The sequence below is a fragment of the Melozone crissalis genome, unplaced genomic scaffold (genome assembly GCF_028551555.1).
Source record: "Melozone crissalis strain CALT ecotype California unplaced genomic scaffold, PUWL_Pcris_2 ptg000006l_1, whole genome shotgun sequence".
NCBI classification, from domain to species: Eukaryota; Metazoa; Chordata; class Aves; order Passeriformes; family Passerellidae; genus Melozone; species Melozone crissalis.
The window spans coordinates 21,863,455-21,881,871 of record NW_026535784.1 but is presented as its reverse complement, the minus strand read 5'-3'; the positions used below and the strand labels follow the sequence as shown (position 1 = coordinate 21,881,871).

At 39.3% G+C, this 18,417-nt stretch overlaps 1 protein-coding gene across 1 annotated transcript in view; it reads right to left on the bottom strand.

Annotated features, from left to right (window-relative positions):
* Positions 1 to 18,417, bottom strand: part of KIT (KIT proto-oncogene, receptor tyrosine kinase) — a 55,407-nt gene that overhangs the window by 11,539 nt on the left and 25,451 nt on the right. The window contains exons 5-14 of the mRNA XM_054295318.1: positions 15,910 to 16,069; positions 12,906 to 13,095; positions 12,116 to 12,231; positions 6,805 to 6,919; positions 5,436 to 5,629; positions 4,263 to 4,369; positions 4,044 to 4,170; positions 3,681 to 3,785; positions 3,477 to 3,587; positions 1,671 to 1,821 (exon numbers count right to left, since the gene is read on the bottom strand). Of these exons, the coding sequence (XP_054151293.1) occupies positions 1,671 to 1,821; positions 3,477 to 3,587; positions 3,681 to 3,785; positions 4,044 to 4,170; positions 4,263 to 4,369; positions 5,436 to 5,629; positions 6,805 to 6,919; positions 12,116 to 12,231; positions 12,906 to 13,095; positions 15,910 to 16,069 (1,376 nt within the window). The remainder of the gene's footprint in view (positions 1 to 1,670; positions 1,822 to 3,476; positions 3,588 to 3,680; positions 3,786 to 4,043; positions 4,171 to 4,262; positions 4,370 to 5,435; positions 5,630 to 6,804; positions 6,920 to 12,115; positions 12,232 to 12,905; positions 13,096 to 15,909; positions 16,070 to 18,417) is intronic.

Here is an 18,417-nt window from a genome sequence, read left to right as displayed (position 1 = left end):
TCATGAGTGTGTGAAAAAAAATGAGGAAATGCCTGTACAGAAAGAGAGGTTTGTTGGTACAGTTAATGGTACACCTCAAAGTTTGGAGTTTGGCTCAGGTGAGTAAACAAAACCATTCATATAAATACTGTTTATACAGACTTCATTCTCTTTATATTAACATCCAGATGTTTTACAGGATCTGCTAGTGCTTTCTTTTTCTGCTTAGGCCAACTTCTACCAGACTATTTCAGCAGTTCAATTGACAATTGAAATGCAGAAGACAAATGGTAAAAAATGTTAAATTCAGAAATTCCCAAAGTTCCGTAGGGGATTCACATATATTTCAAAAGATCAGCTAAGTCTTGGGACAGCCATCTGCTAGATTCTTTCAAGTTTAAATTTTCTTATTGCTATATATAATTCAAATGTACAGATTTTCATTACTATATGGTTTATAAATACAGTTTAGGCACCTTTGGAAATGATGGATGTACTTTGGCACTTTTCACTTCATTACCATTAGAATTCATATACTTCCTAAGCCTGAAACATCTGCTTAGTTTAAGGACAATAAATGCAGCCACAGAGCTAACATGGGAAGGTGCAATGAGATCACCAATAGCTTTAGTTACCACCAGAAACACACCTATACATTCAGCAGCAGTAAATGCTAACACAAGAATCTTGTAAATACTCTGCTGTTAATAACTCAGTTTACAATTTGCCGTTTGTAAACTCATTTTACAATAACTCAATATGCTTAAACAGCGCAATCCCTTCACTGAACAGAGAGCACACCTCCAATGGCAAATCACAGCCTTATGTTCATCATCCCAGTGGTCTCAACCTCTCTGGTGCATCCCCAGCTACCCATTTATTGCCATGGCACAAACAGCTTCACCAGTACTATGCCTTGCTGGGATAAAGAACTTTTCCAGCTCCTTGGGTCTGCCTGCTTCTTTTTTGACTGCCAACACAAAGTAACAGGCCCACTGGGGCAATAGAAAGACTAAAATTTAGAATGGGCAGGTATTTTAATGGCCCGAGGGTTTTGGTAAGCTGTCTCTCACTTTGCAAATGGAAGGAAATCTGCTTGGAAACGCCCTTGGAAAGAACTCTGGGATGGTATATAAAACACAGCAGTTAAAAATATACAGGAGAATTAAGTGCAAGAGCAATCTCAGAGCCATGAGACAGGTTGTTTCACCACAAAGCGCAGTGAGCTGTCAGAGGCAGCCTGCTACTGACATTTTAAGACATTGGTTAGATATTTTTAAAAAATCATTTCTGAAGGTAGGAATTTGGGAGAACTCAGGGTACTAACGGCCTGACACTGGGGAAATTGTCATTTGAAGTGCCAAATAAGCACTACCAAAGTTTAATAGCAATAAACATAAATATGTACAAAAAATTGGAGCCAAGGAGGTGCATGAAATAACTGCAGAAAATTTGATAAAGAAGAAAAACAAAGAGCACATACAATCCACTCTGTATATAATGACATTGTTGGAATAAACCACCCCCTGAACAAATAGCCTCTTAATTAAATTTTTTTCTTGTGCAGCAGAGAATCTTCAAAGCCTGCTGCATTAAATGTTTCTCCACACCTCTTATCCCTAATAAACTTTGATTTCTTCTCCTTCCCTATCTTCTAAAAACACAAGTACATTTCAGCAGGTCATACTTACGCTGCAGGCTCTGACTGATGCAAAAGGTTCTCATAAACAGCTGCATCTGCATGTTCTTCATGTTTTGGACAAATAAATGAATCTCGTTTCCGTCTCAGAAAATTCAAAAGATCGCCATAACAGCAATATTCTGTAATGACCAGAGTGGGCCCTGTAGATGCATGTAAGGTTTAGAAAGCTGGTGAGTATTGTGTTCAAAGCAGAAAACCTTACATAAAGCTAGCATTCAGTGAAGCACACAGGCTGGACTATTAAAAAATCACACTGTCTAGCACTGTCTAGACTTGAAAAGTTATAGATAAGTAACCCAGCATCCTCCCTTTCACAGATGAACAACTATGGTCAAGCTAAAGCTGTGTCCCAATTAATGTTCTGCCCCTCAATAGCACAGCATTGTATAAAAATTAAACAAATAAGTCTTTTTCTCTTTTTTCATGTGATAATGTTTCTGTCCAGACACATCTGTTTGATTTTGCTCACTTCCTGAAGGAAGTTATTTGTTCCAAACATTAAGAGTAACTCAAGCTTCAAACATTAATCCTTTTGATTCACTTCTGTTTACAGTAGAGCTTCACACTCCTTCAGTAATGTTTCGGAAATGATGTAGAGTGTTACATTCTGCAGTATAATAGGAAAAATCATTCGAACAGAACAGCCTGCTGCCACAGAAAACTACATTGCACAAGGTCTTAGAATATTAAAATGAAATCAGAAAAGGGAATCAAGTCATCTTCAGCATCAATGTTTATAGATCAAATATATGTCTTTTGAGTGAATGACTCCAGCTATGCACCTTGAATATGTAATTACACTGCGTGTTATTTCATCTCTAAGTTTACTCTGTGCCATCGTTTCCTAACTTCACTGGTTTATTTCCATTTTTCTGCAGTTAAAAATTATAGCTTTCACAATAGCAAAAGAAGTGTCTGTGGTGTGATTTTCTTACAGACAAGACTTTTTTTTCTACTAAGAGAGATATGCAATGGGGCCCGTGAGTCGGCTTAGTTGGATGCTTGAACAAAATTGTTTCATCCTATTTTTAAATCATTAATTGTGAGAAATATTTTGCCTTTGCCTAAAACTAGGAATTTTTACAAGATTCTTTTCTTTGAAAAATGTGTAAGAATCAATACCATCTTTCATATTAAAATGCATACAAATTAAAAATACAGGTTTCTATCACTCTATTGACACTTCAGGAGATTTTCTAGCTGTAAGTTTTGTAGTTTTATTGTGTAAGAAAACAAACTTATGAAGTTAATACTAAATATAAAACATTATGGTTGTGCAATGCTTTTTGTGGAAAATTACTTTTCTCAACTTTCTGTTGCTTAGAATTCGTACTTTTATTGGTGCCTTGACAGATACATTTGCAGTTTAAACAGTAGGCTGGAAGACTAGAGAAGACAAGCCTGTTGACTTCACCTTGGATACCAACAAGGAACAAGTTCTCATTAATGAGGAACAGTGTGGTGGAGGTGAAAATTTATACCATACGTTTTGTTATCTCTCAAGAAGAAAGCACCCAATGGTTCACATGAAAGAGAACAAAAGCAACCTTCCTGTCTAGCTGCAGCTACTTTGGTCTTACTACTGGTTTTACGATGAGCCTAAAATCTAGATTCAGTAAACCACAGGTGATTATCATGATGATCTGCAACCTGTCTAAGCATGAAATGTAAGATTGTAAGATGAAATTTATCATTTCTACACTTAGAACTGCACCTTGGATTCTTCCTCAAAAAGTCCATCCTCCTGGCAATTAGAAAAGAACAGAAATAATCAACAATCTGCAGATAACCCCACCTCCAATAGTGCAAGCTCCGAGCAGATTCACAATATTAATGTGGTTTCCAAGGTAACTCAGCACTTTGAGCTCTGACATCAAGGCTTCTCTCTCTGTTGAATGGGCACTGGCTGCAAGGCAAAGCATAGCACTCAGTATGTAACACACCAGCCAGATGGAAGAGAGAAAACACGGTATATCTGTAATATACTACAGCAACTTACTTTTCAACATCTTTACTGCTACCGTCATAGCAGCATCAGACTTAAATAAACCATAAGCAGTGGCTTCAACAACTTTCCCAAAAGCTCCAGCGCCAAGGGTTTTACCTAATAAAGCAAACAAAATACTTTGTAACAACTTTGAGTACTTCCTCCTGTAGGGCTCAACATTTTATTTTATTATATCAAGGAAGCTATTGCAGATATGCCTGCTTGCCTTTTGTCCCAAGGCAAGAATGAGCAATTATCACTATCTGCATAATTGTGCAACAACTTTGTGACAAAACCCTGCTGTGTTTGACCAGAGTCTCATATGAGACCTGAAGGTTCCACCTTGCAGATGAAGTTAAATAAATCTAAACTAACCAAAACTTAAACGGTTTCTAGGAAATTCCCATTTGTGATCATAAGGAAGCTGTGTTGGATCTATGTAAACATAGTTGTTTCCATTTATTTCTTCAACAACTTTCCACTGAACTTCATACTTGGGTTTCTGGAAAAGAAAGAGAACTGATGTTACTACTGAAGACTCAACAAGTAGCTCACACACTTGTTTAGTTTGGGCAAAGGGGCTTCTGATTTTACCTGCAAATATACGTACACCAGGATCATGACTATGATACACATCAGTCCCGCAGCAACTCCAAATGCAGTTAGTAAAGGGGTGAAAAGGGTATGTGTACGGATTTGCTCTGAAAAGAAACAGAAAATTCTCCTAAAAATACTGGACAAGAAAAACTAAATTAAAAAGATGCAGGTGAAAACCTTTTCTTGGCTCTTCTTTTTGAAATACAGTTTGGGGATTTGACTTTCCCAGATGTGCTCCAGGTTTATCAGCATGTCTTTCCTGAATGAGCTGTGGGAGACGGAGCTGGCACAGAAACCATGCAGTTCGATGCCTTTGGAGTCTCAGCTTCATTAATTTGGCACTAAGATCAGTTAATGCAAGGGGTTTGCATGATCTCAATCAAGTTAGGTTAAAGAAAGAAGCTTTTATCTGAAGTCCTAATTTCGTCTCCTCCCCTTTGCCCCCCACCTAAGCATGATCACTACAGCACAGTCTTTACAAGGAGAGGTTGTGCCAAGTAGTGAAGAAATACAATTCTACTACAACCCATCTGTCCCAAATCTGGTGTATTTATTTGTATGTTATATCTGGGTGTAACAGAAAAAAAAGAAGCAGAACATTTGGTTTTGCAAAGAAGAGTACAGCTTTACAAACACATTTCAAATCATCTATGTTCTAGTGGGTTTTTCTTCTCCCCCACAAACCTACAAATACCACTACAAAACTCATAAGCCCTTTTGCAGCATGTTGTTGTTACTTCTTTTATAGCAGCAGGACACTAAGGCTCCAGGCAAGTTGGGGACTGCATTTTTCCTGAGACATTGTAAAAACCTGAAATAAAATGCAATCTTTCTTTGAAAAAAGAAGTGATGGCCTAAATAGTCAAAACAGAAAAACAGGAAAACAAAAGGGACAGAGAGGAGGAAAGTCAGGGTAATGCTGCAGGTGGTTTTCCTCTGTGCTGCATAGACAGAAAAAAACACCTACCTACTGCACTGCAGAACAGGTGCCATAAAAAGACAGTACCACAATAGTCATTGAGAAATTAAAGCAAGACTTTGACAGGCAGAACATGCAACAAAGTATGTTATCATGTGCTCAGCCACAGTACTGTAACCTTCTCACAGCTAAACCACTCAAAATCCTTTTCCAGAAAGAGCCACACACCACCCATGTTCTGTGGCTGTTACCTTTAATAGCAAAGTTGAAGAAAGCAGAGCTCCTGTCCCCGTTGCTGGAGGCCTCACAGCACACGGTGCCGGTGCTCCTGAACATGCTGGCGTTAATGGTGCTTTCAACCAGGATCCGCTCAAATGACGGGGCTGATGAATTTGTGTAACCAACTTTGACATCCATGGGGGATATTGTTGGTGAATCAAAACACCTGCAGAAACAATACTGACAGTTACCTGCAGTGGATTGCTACCTGGAGTGCCAGACCAACAGAGAACTGAACAATTCTGGTCCACAAAGGGTTTCAGTTGAAGATCTAAACCCTGAAACAGCCTATTCACAGTGACTCACATCTTGTATGAAGTGGGAAAAATGGATACATACACCTAGCCTGGCCCAACTGGAGACCACGACGTCTTTGCATTTGCTTTTGGTTACACATACCTACAGGTCTGTAACTTCTCTATGGGTTTTATACCATTCAACATACATTTTCAATTTCATTATCAAGCAGTTGTGGATTATTGCCCACTTCTGAAAATGTTTCCAAAGCATCATCTAATTACAGCACAAAAGAAGTCCATGATATACATGAACACCATGAAGCTTATAGGCAGTCAGAAAACAGACCGTTCTTTTCTCTCAAGATATTGCTTCTCCTTCATATGTCACATATTTACTACATGAGCACACATTTAAGATTTTAAAACAGGTATTATTTGAAATCATTAAGGAAATAATTATTTCAGACATTTAAAAAATTACTCCAGTGGGAAAGAGACCCATTACTTGCTAGTATTATATAACCATGGGTGAAGTCAAGCAAAACCTGAAAACTTGCTTCACAAATGCTCACTCACTTCACAGGGAAACTCTACAATCTTCTTATAAACACCTGGTTTTAAAAACACCCAATTTCATTCATAGCAACACTGGACTTGTTTACTTGTCATATGTTTCATGTGAACAGAAATCTAATTACATTATGTCTGGAAAAATTACTTCATTACACAGTAAAACAAATTATAACAGCCATATTCACAAGTGATTCTGTGATTGCCATTCTGTGAAATTGCATATAGAACATGTGTCATCTGGGGCCAAGCAGATAAAAGCCATAACTAGCTTGCAACAGAAACTTTATCTTTTACTTTTACACAGCAAGTGTTGGTTATTCCCCTTTCAAGGACAGAATACAAAGGAGAAAAATGAAATGTATCCCTGCGCTCTCACAAAATACTGCAAATAATGCCATGCCAAAAAGCATGAAAACCACGATGCAACATTTGAATGTAACCAAGTAATTTCATTTTCTTAATCTGTAGTTAGCAATTGGATGTGTTGCACCTAAAACAACCTTTGGAGACTGTTGCTTACTTAACTTACCTCTGCTCAGTTCCTGGGCAAAAGTACCAGTATATGGTAGGGGCTGGGAATCCAGCAGCTACACACTGGAGAACACCATTGCTAAGTATATCCAGAGTGAGAATCTCAGGCTTTGCTGCAATAAAGAAAAGCAATAGTCACCCACTAGGGGAACACAGAATGTACACTGCTATTTGCTCTTCACATCAGCAACCTGTGTGCCTCATAATCCATGCAATCACTCAGGTGAGCAAGACTTTCTTATGCTCAAGGATGTCTGGGTCTGAACCAGTATCCTGCAAAAATCTAACATCTGTGAAAATATTAGCTCTTACACTGAATGCTTGGGCTGGACATTACAAGAATACCTCATCTCCCCTGAGTATTTGATTTGATGAAGGATCCTAAACCACCAAAGCTAAGAGCTTAAACAACCCAAAGAAGCGTGTGCTTAGAACAATGGTAAAGTTCCCATTCCTGCACAGTGTGACTTTACCCATCTGTAAAAAGGACAGTTTCTTCCCAGTTAAGAGTGTACTAAATCTGTCAAACCACATCCCTCTTACATCTGCCCTGTGTATTCAATATTACTGCTGCAGCCAGGAAAGGAAACACAATGCAAGGCAACCAGTGCAAGCCTCCCAACAGAGGACACACACCTCTATAAGATACTGAACTGCCCAACTGCCTGATTCTCTGAAACATTCCAGGTAGAGGAAGCCAACACTGGGCTGAAGGTATTAGCTTTCCAAATGAGAATTTGTGATTGCTCTGGTAGTTTAGAAAGCAATTAATCTAGCCAATGCCTTCTGTCACATGCTGCACAGGAGTTAGTCCTGCAGTTGGTTTAGAAGTCCCTGTTTCAAGGAAACACGTGCAGTCAGGTGGACTTCAGAGTCATTAGTCCAGTGTCATAGGCTTCAGCCAAGAGTACCACCAACACAGCAAGATTTTTTTTTTCTGATGGAACTGAAACCTTACTTCCCTTAACAACCTTAGCTTCCTTGCAAAATCATCCAAACAGAAGTTAATGAAAGATACTGTGAAAGATTACATTGCAATGATTCTGCTCACGTGACAGATACAAGTTAAGAGCCCATTATCAGTTAATATGGCTTTACAGAAATGTAAGATGAACTCCTAATTCTAGAAAGTAGTGAAGCTGTATAGGCTGCAATGGGAAAACAGATTTATTTCAGATGAAACCCATGTACGAAGACTGCACAGCGTTAGTTTTTAATGAATATTCTACTCCCTGATTAAACTGGAGTCAACAAAGCACACGTATATTCTCAATCACACACCACCTCCTCGTGACTCATGTAACAAGAACTGAATGTTCTTTCATTTCTAAATCCGCATGTTGTGTTTTATACAAAACACCAAGAACCAAACATTGTTGCAAAATGTTGAGACTGATTTTCAGCATTACTCATTTGGTGAAGAACTTTCTGAGAGCACACAGCATCTCACCCAGCCTCAGTGCTCACAGAACACATGTAATTCACATTTCTGAAATTCCAATCAAAATGGCTGGATTGTGAAATTGAAGTTAGATAAACTACAACCCATGTGCTATTTGTTTAGTTATAGGCTGTGTTTTAGGCAACATTACAGCACAATGTAACCCAAGAAATGAGAGAACTGAGAAGTCAAATATGAGGCATCTGTGCATTAAGCCATGGAAAAAGTACAGTGCGAGTTGGTCTTCAATCTGAAGCTGAATGAGGGAAATAAAAATGCCCATAGTAGTTAGGCTCTTTCTACTGTAAAAACCTAGCACAATAAAAGCCTGTCTACGTGGCCATGAGCCCGCATGGCCTCACCCTGCAAGAGTGGGGACATGAGAGGCTGTGCAGCCCAGGCAGAGCGGTCCAGCCTTGCTGCCATGGGAAGCTGAGCTGCAGCAACCTCTGAGAAGTGCTGACCTAGGAGCAGCTCTGCCTGTCATGTGCCCAGTGAAGCACTTTGATGTGGCAATTAGCACGATCAGCCTCTCCCACCAGCACTGAGGGCTCCCAAGCCCCTCTGGCTCAGAGATATTAAGGGATGCATTTCACTTGAGGCAGCAAAGAGCCCCCACAGTAGTACCCAAGGGGGCTGAGACAGCTGCAACGGCAATCACCACTGGCTGCTCCTTTGCCAGCTCAGGCCATGCATCTCAGCACCTGCAGCCCTTTCTGGCAGCCAGAGCACCTTCCTCAACCACCCCTGTAGGTACTTCAGGGGATGCTGGAGCAAAGAGGGCCTGGCTTTTGCAAACAGATGCATGCCACGCCGTCACCACGTATCTTCTTTTTAAAAGGGATTTTACTGTGCTAGATTTTATGACTTGCACTGCCTAATTACCCCTCCTGCTATCAGACTCCTAATGACTAGATGTTGCTAACTGTTCTGACTTTAACCCCCTAAATATTTAACATTATATTACTCAGCATATATACATACAGCCTTCTGTAATCAGGCATTAAATGTCTTAAATTTCTAATTTCACTAAGTTTATTAATTGCTTTTCAACTTCTATTAATGCTGACTCTGAATATATCAAAGACGACTTATAAGAGGTCACTTCTATTTTAATTCAATGTTCTGTATAATGGAATTCTGCACTTAATTGCTTTCTATTGCCAGTTTCCCTTCCTTCATTGTTAATGAAGTAAATGTCTAAAAAGTAACACTTAATAGGTATTGTCAGTCATCCCCGACAAAAAGAGAGCTTCTTCCTGCTGGAGCTACAAATCTGGATTGTAACAAATCTTTTTACAATACCATGGTGATTCCTCATGGTTCACTGCATAGTCCAATGACAGGAAAACAACTGAGCTTGGCTTCATGGGATCTATAATACCATGACCAGTTTTCTCTTTGCAGCAGGAGCTCTAACTGCATAGATAATGTTTTGTTGACTATAATTAAGCTGAGATATTATTTTGCACTAAATTCAGTTACTAGTTGGAAGATCCCTCTGCTAATTGCTAGATACACAATACCTTGCCACTCTGGAGATTTCCACACTTTCTTAATTGTAATTGAGTACAGTATGCTGCTTGTCAAGCTGTAATTTTCTTTTTGGCTCCTAATTTTAGAGCTGCTTACCTCTATACATTTATTATGAATTACTACACAATTTAAAAAGCAATTTAGTATTGTTTCAGATTGGCATATGCAATTGGTAAATATGTTTAAATCCAAGCCAAGTACTTCTGCACGGGGTTTGTCATGTCTTTTAGCAAATGCTTCAGCATCGGTATTTGTTTACGTGAAGACATTCTCCTGATTATGAATCCTGTTTTACCTGTTTGGTTATTTTCTGCTGATTACATGCCCAAGCCAGACATGTAAACATCACGAGCTACAGCTAAGCAATTTATGCAAAATCCCTGACAACAATGTCAGGTGAGGACACACCTTTAGATCAGATCTGACCCACCCACATATGACTCACCTTTGGCAGTTACTCTGATATGTCAAAAAATATGGTACATTGCCATGCAGTTTGTGTTTCACAGCTAAATGCTGAGCATTTTACAAGCCAGCAAAAACCTCTTTTCTAGGGATTGCTGTTGTTAAAAACAACCCCTAGACAGACCGATCTATTAATCTCTCTTTTTCAAAATGAAAAAATGTTTACAGGAGCTTAGTCAAAATGCCAAAAGAAACTTTCTGAGTCAAGTGCATCAAATTCAATTGCTTCAGCCATGGCTGCAATCCACCCAGGGCCACAGTGCACATCAGCGTGGGCTCTATGAGACTGCTTACATGTCCCCACAGCATCCCAAGACTGATCTTGCTACTGACAAGACCAGTAGTTGAAGAAAGAAAAAGACTGGAAGGCTGCCAGTTGTATGGACAAACCATTTAGAAGAACAAAAGTGTCTGTGCTCCTTCTTGCCTTGTCCATTCCACTTCTCTATTCTCTCTTCCTGGTCTGGTTTCCTAACCATAATTCACAGGGATTTTCAGCTTTTATTAAGCAGCAAATGCCTAAAAAGCAGCAACATGGAGATCTGCATTGAGAACTGACACCTGATGATGCCAAAACTGTGAAATAGTGGTTTTTCAGTTCTTGTGCCCAGATTATAGGCAACCTGCAATTTCTCCCACTCCTTCAGAGAAATTAAAACTTCTGGCTTAACATTTTGCTCCATTAATCTTTGACACACTAGAGGTATCCCTCATGACTGTGACCCACGCTCACTCATGAGACAAAGGAGATCTGAGATCACCAGTGGCCTTATCTCAGAAATCAGAGCTAGGAAATAGAAGGCACAATGTAAGTGTCAACATTCATAGATGAAGGAAGAAATACCATGTTCTGAAAGGAGCCCAAGTGACATTTCTAAATCCAAACTATGTCACTGCTAATAGAGATGCTACAAATGTTGATCTTCAATGATAAATGAGAAGAATTTAACAGCAAGGACTTGATGCATTTGTGGAAGGCTTGACAATCCTCTACATAAAACTGTGCTTGGAAAAGGACACATTGCTGCCTAAGCATAGCAGCAACACAAAACTGCATTTGCAGCACATCCACTTACTTTCGATACGGTTCCTCCTGCTGGGCTCAAAGTCCCTCTTGGTTTAATTTTCCTTAAGCCTGGCCTTTAGCAGCAGCCAATATTTGTCAGCTGAGCGCATGAAATGTTCTATGAGGAGGGCTCTGCTAAACACAGGGTTTTCTGAAGGTTTCATTGAATTAATTTTGAAGTTTAGCTTTTGTCTTGAAGAATGCTATTTGGAACTGAGGCCAGTGCTCTGTCTTAACAAGCATGTCCCAAAGATGACAAGAAACACATTTGTAAAGCTATGCAGATTTCTCTAAAACAATGGTGATTTATACTATTATACAGAAGTACTTAGATGCCAAAAGGCATCTAAATGTGAGTAATTCTCCTGACAAGCTTTCAAACTCTGCATCCAACTCAAACAAATTAAGAACAATTAAAAGCTTGACTTGGTTGCCAAAAATGCAAATTATAATCCCTGTGTATCCTGCTCCACCTCAAATTATAAAAGGTCTATGATACATACTTATTTTTGAGATCACGTTTCCAGGTGCTACAGGTTTTTCTTCTGTATAAACAACCTAGCTGCTCTCTGGTAATCTCTGGAATACATTCGCTAGAATATAAGGTCATGCTGGATAGTAGGTGGATTTGTGTGAGTACTCTGCACTTTTATATCTTGACATTTAGTTTTCCAGCATGTGCTTCACTTCAGAAAGCCTCTCATATGCTGAACCACACTGTGACATCTTGTGCATACATTATGTTGTATAAAATACAATGACTATGATAATGAAATATTTCAGACTGTTCACTTTACTTACTTTTCACATAGACATTAAATGTTACAGAGGAGCTGGCATCAGAGTTGGACACAAAAAATGTGTAAATGCCTCCTTCTGTTCCTTTTAAGCGTGTAAGGTGAAGTTCACTTGTGTAACTGCAAAGAAAAAACTTAAGCATTACTAACACACACAACTTGCTCTGAACAGGCAACTGCTGCATGGAAAATAGGGAGGGAATTTTCTGCAGACATCCATGCAAACACTCTTATCTTACATTATGATTGCCATTGAACTTCCAGCATCCAGATTTTTTGGCACTTCTAACACCCAGATGTGTGCCTGCGTGGCAGCTGAGCCTCGGGCTCAGACCATGCATGCATCATCACCTGCTCCTCTTCTCACTGAGGAAGGAACTCAGATTCACAACCTAGGCCACATGTTCTAGGTGCTTCACTGGATTTTTAAGCCAAGGGATCAGGAGAGAACAGTGCACAGCAGAAATAAAAACATAAGCTTTTTTCCAGAGTACTGGGGTCTGCTGTGGCAGTGAAGACGTTTCTGCAGACAATCAACCTTAATTCTCTTTTTTGCCTATTGGACAGGAATGTAGGTGAGTCGTGAGTAAACAGCAAGCTGGTCCTCAGATGGTGCGGTTAGCTCGGTGCTGCTCCAAATGTAGGTCGGCAGACTGCACCAGTTACCGTGGCAAGCTACACGTACTACATCTTTTATTGCCACAGTTTTCTCACCATCCCCACTTTCCTCTTTCCAGAGCAGACTCTAGTCTGCTGTTTCAGAGTGAAATCTACACTGCAGCCAAGCATATTACCTGTTATTGCCCACAGTCTTGAACTTGACATCATGGTCTGAGGAATTCTGTAATGTTTCGTTCATGTACATCCAGACTTCTTCCTTTGGTTTTGGATATGCCTCATATTCAACTGTTAAATTTCCATTCTGTCCTGCATTTATATCTATTGTGGTATTCATTGTTGCAAACAAGCGGACAAATCCTTTAGCTGATGGTCATAAGAGGAGAAGAAAAACAACTTCAGGGCCATGTAGAAGTTTGTGAGTATTTTAACCACACTCAGATGACTTCAAGATTGGTGATAAAACATCCAAGTGTGAAACAGGAGACCTTATCAGCAAATCAGTACTTAAACCCTCACCTGCCAAAACCAACTCTACTAGCTATACATAGCATGAGGCACAGAACTTAAAGCAGCCTTGAGTGCCTTAATACCAATAATTCCATCTTCTGGTGACAAATACCTTCTATATGCATTTGGAAAAATGTAAGCATGTGTTTGATTCTACTCAGGTATTTCTATTTTTCCAAAAATTTGACTTGCTAACTGTCTGGTGTAGAAGAAACATTATGAAAAAAGCAAGGTAAAATAATTTATTACAGCACACTAGAGTATTAGAGGTTTCTTTGTCAAGTGTAATTAAGAACAACATTACAAATGAAGCTATTAAAAGCTGTAATTAGAGAAAAATGTGCTAAGTCCACAGGCCTGGATACCAATCATCTTAAGCTAAGGCATTTCTGTACATCTGCTGCTGGGTCTTAATCTTTCATTTGGCAGATACCATTTATCACTGCACAGTTCCGTTCCAAAATATCATGTCTAACAACATCCTTGCTGTAGTGGTTTTAATTTCATTAATAAACTCATCAGATTGAGGATTCACTTTAAAAAGACAAGTTTTTAGTCCTATTACAGAAATCCATAAGGGAATCATCAGTTTGACAGGCAGATTGCAATTACAAGGAAACACATTTACTGAGAGCTTGAATTTAGACCTAAAGTCAATCTCAGAGCTCTGCTTCTTCCCACTTTCTAGTAATCAAACTGCTGTGGCCAGCTGGGCACCCGAGCTTGGGAAAGCCAGAGCCAGTGGGGCTTGGTGAAAGCATATGGATCTGCCAGAGCGCTTGACAGATGCTTTGAAGAGGAAAGGATGAAGTAAATTCACAGCAGGCAGAGATGCTCTAAAAAGGTCTCCATCATTAGAAAAGAGAAAAGTATTTCAAAACGGAAGGGTTGCAGTTTCTTTGCAGTGCTTTTGTCAGTTTTCTGTATAAACAGAGGATTCCCTATGCAAGCTATATTCAAAATCAGACCCAACTCCCATCAAATAAAATTTTATTATAATGTTATCAGTCCCTGTAATGCAGTTCTAGTACCTTATACAGTTAGATAACTTACCCAACAGAAAAAGCAATTAGAAATTTTACAAAAAGTATATATTATTTCTTGTAAAATTTTTGGCTAATGTTAATGCCACAGTGATTTAGCAAATACTGCAATCCCAGATCTCTCACACTATACACCACTTCCCAGGACCCTGGGAGCTGGCACAGTTCAGGTAAATATAGTCAGTTTGACAATAAATGGTGAAAGGTATCCAAAGGTTGGAGCTTATTTAAGTCAAATTTGAGAGGGTGGAAAGAGAAAACTATCTCAAAAAGGAAAGATTCCACCTTTTCTCTGGCATTTTTTATTAAATACAAAATTTGTATTTTACTAAACAAAAATTTTATTTCCTACTTTTTATAATGCCATGCTTTATTTTAAACCCCAGATTTCCTAAGTCAATCCTTTTTAAAGCTACATTTGCATATGTAGTAGTACTAAGAATTTCTGTAGTGAAGAACTTCCCTCCTCTTATAATAAAAGCTTTCACATTGATCCCCTTGGGGAGAAGATTTTCTTTCATACTTCACACTGTTTCACTCTTTTACATATGAATGTAGTCTCTCCTGTAAAAAAATGAGGAAAACATCCCTTTCATTGTGAGCCCTACCCCCTCGACCGGCACAGCAAGGTTAAGGGCACTCAAACCTCTGCCTGTTTGCTGAAGATCTGACCCACACAGGTCAAACACTTCTGTTTTCTTTACGTTACCAGGGAAAGCAAAACAAGCAGTGTGGCTGGAGTGCGTGTCTGTGCAAAGGAAAAACGGATTTGAAAAGGAAAAAAAGAATCCAGAGCTACATTTCCCTTAGTTACTACACCCTTGAATGGAACTGAAACAGTTGTAGCAACTACACAGACCAGAATGATCTTATTAACTATACCAATATGTCCTTAATTGTACTCAATTTATCAAATGAGCAGGTTTCAGCAGCTTTAAAATTCAAAAGGCACTGTGTGCCGCCCAAGTTAATATATAGCAGACTCTACACACATCTGTTATTAAACAAGAGGAGGAAGGGAGTTTGCTCACTATTTAGGGACATGATCCAAAACATGTAGAATGATGGACAGTGGGTTTAACAAGGGGGTGACCTCTGGAAGAATTTCATGCTGTCTTTGTGCACCACGATGTTGCTCACAGCATTATTTTAAATAGAGGCAGAACTAGAGTTTCTACATAAAACACACTGACACTCTGTCAGTGAGATTCCCCATGCTTGGAAGGCAGGCATTGAAGATGTGCTTTGCCCTTGTACTGCCAAATTACTTGGGCACAGGGACAGTACCAGGAGCAGGTAAATTAGCTGCTTTGTTAAAACCGGTTTAAATTTTAGATTAAACCAGGAAGGATGAGACAAACCAGAGGGACAGAAACACTGTTGGGTGGTTGTTCTAGTATCACTTTCCAAAAACTAGCAAAGGATTATGGAAATTAAAGCAGTCATACACACCACAACTTCCTGAGCCATCCCATATTTTACCAGTCAGCAATAACCTTTACAGAAAACCTACTTAACTTGCTGAGGTTTGGGGAAAAGGAGAGAGAAGGAAGGAAAGACTCCCCAGTGTTCTCACTTTTCATCTCCTGCTCTTAGAAATGTTAAGATTTTTACAAGAAGTATTTACCTAGAGCCTTCAAGGTTACTGTGGCATTGGTTTTTCCGAAAGAGTTTTGTGCTTGGCATGTGAATTCTCCAGAATCATTAACTCCCACTGAACGGATGTTCAATGTTAATTTCCTTTCGTATCCATAATCACGCACATTTCTGCTTTTGCTTTTAACAGTCTGTCGGTAAAAAACAATTAACATCTAAAACACTGTGTATGCATCATCTTTCCTAGATAAATTAAAAATAGAAGTAATTATAACTTTGCCATATTAATATTCATAACTTTAAACTGGAATAGTAAGCCAGCACGACAAACCTGTCACTAGAATCTCTCCATGCAAAACAAGTGTGTGATCAGCTGCCTTTAGGAGATAATGTCCTCTCCTAAGCCCTATCTCCTCCCCTCTTTCTTTTTTTTTTTTTTCTTTTCTTCTCAAGCTCCCTTCTAAGGCAAGAATGTAGAGGGACATGGAGTGGGGGTGGGGTAAATTTGGGACTACGCTCACCTGCTCCAAGAGAGCCAAATGGAGGAGACCAACCCAAGACAAAAAGAACTGGACCTCTAGCTTCTTCAAACATTCCCATTACCTGATGACAAGGCTGGTGGGTCCCAGGTCAGATCCAGCTCATTCTGGCCACATTTCCAATACTAAGGTGAGTATTGGTGGGAGGGCGAGTAACCAACTGAAAGTTTTATTTGCACTTCTAAAGAGTATTTTCACATTTATTTTCACACTAAAGAGTACTTCTAACTCTAGGGCTTGATGCAAAATGACCACTTGGTCCTGACTTTCCTAATGCTCAGAAGCTGAAGCTCTTGTATGAAGTCATTGCATCTCAGAAGTGTGGTTCACCCTTCAAATGGTGCCTGAAGTTCAGCAACTCTCTAATGGTTGCAATGCTTCCCAGCTAATGACAAGAAAGAATTTAACATCCTGGGGCTCATTTTAACCATGTTGCTCTATGTTCCAAGGCCACAGCGTCTCCTGATTGCAGGCATGCTGCAGAGAGCCCTGCTGGCAGCAGGTTATACACAGCATCCTCCCACTGGTACCCACTCTGATTCTTGGTCCACAGCAATATCAATTTATTAATCTTAAAGGAAACTGGAAACTTCATTCTCTTAAATATGTCATGATTCTATACATGTGCACAGAAAAAATAAATGCTTTGAGATGCTGACTTTAGTCTCTGTGAGAACTTTTGGTATGGTTGGAAAGACTGATAAATTTACACTGATTAAACCAATTGCAGACCTGGACTTGTTATGATTTTCTAATTGAATTATTGCAATTCTTGGATGTTCCAAGAGCTTCTAGACAAATCAAAGCTTCTCAATGCAATTTTGATTCCTCCTGACTTATAAAAATCACAAGAAAAGTATATTCAGTATGGATGTGCTTGCTAATAGCCAGTCTCCTAATTTTCCAAAGTGGTGATAACTTCAGTCATACATGTAAAAACATTTTGGTTTTTTTTTTCTCTCATCCATTCAGGACAAAATGTAATTCTGAATCTACTTAAAGATGAGATTTTTGCATTCTCTTTCAATACAAAATTTAATTTGATAGTCAGTATTTCAAAGACAGCAGCTCCTACTATTTACTAGAAAGGACAGAAAAGTCAAACTTATTGAGAAAATACTTTCCTTGTGGCTTTTACACATTAAATAAAAAGTTATAGAGTACAAAAAATGAAGGGAAGGCCTCAATTTCATCAATCTGTAACACAGGAAAGGGAGGGAAATGAGAGAAGAAATGAATTCTCAGATGAAGTTCCTGCACAGGAACAAAAGCAGATCTGCATCTGCATCAAGCCACCTTCATGTCACTCAGACCTTCTCAACATTCAGAGCTGTGGGGTGGGATTCTGGAGCAGCGAGCACTTAGCAGGAACAGCTTTGCCAGAGCTGGTGGATTTGCCAAGCACAGCATGCCCAGCCCCAGGGAACAGGACTCCTGTTTGTTATGTGCCCAAGGAGATGTGATTTACCCAAATACCACAGGACTCTTCCATATACATGGGCTGAGAATTATGTATTCTGGGCACTAACATTAGCAGTAAAAGATCAGTCAATTAGCATGGGAAAGTATATGGCACGAGTTACTAAAAGTCTTCACAAGGGCTTTTAATTAATTTAAATTTCAAGGTATACCCAGAAGATCAAGAAACATTCTCAAGAATAACCCAATGCCTGCTGCTCATTTCAAAGGCACAGCTGGCAGCACACTGGCTTACCAGGGAAGGGGATCTCTCTGCCCCTTTTCTGCAGAATAGTTGCACTGCCAGTATCAAACTCCTGGAGCACTGAGCCTCTCAATAATTTAACTTGGTGATACCAGTCAGTAACTTCATCTATCACTGGCAGACAGAAGCCAGTTCACTGGTTCATTTTTCAGAGCTTTTCCTGTTAGTGAGGCACACCATGTAATTTAAATGAATTAATCATTCCTATGAATGCCTACTACTATTCCTGTCACGCACAACCCCATGCTAATTAGCAGGTATTTCACTGTTAATGATA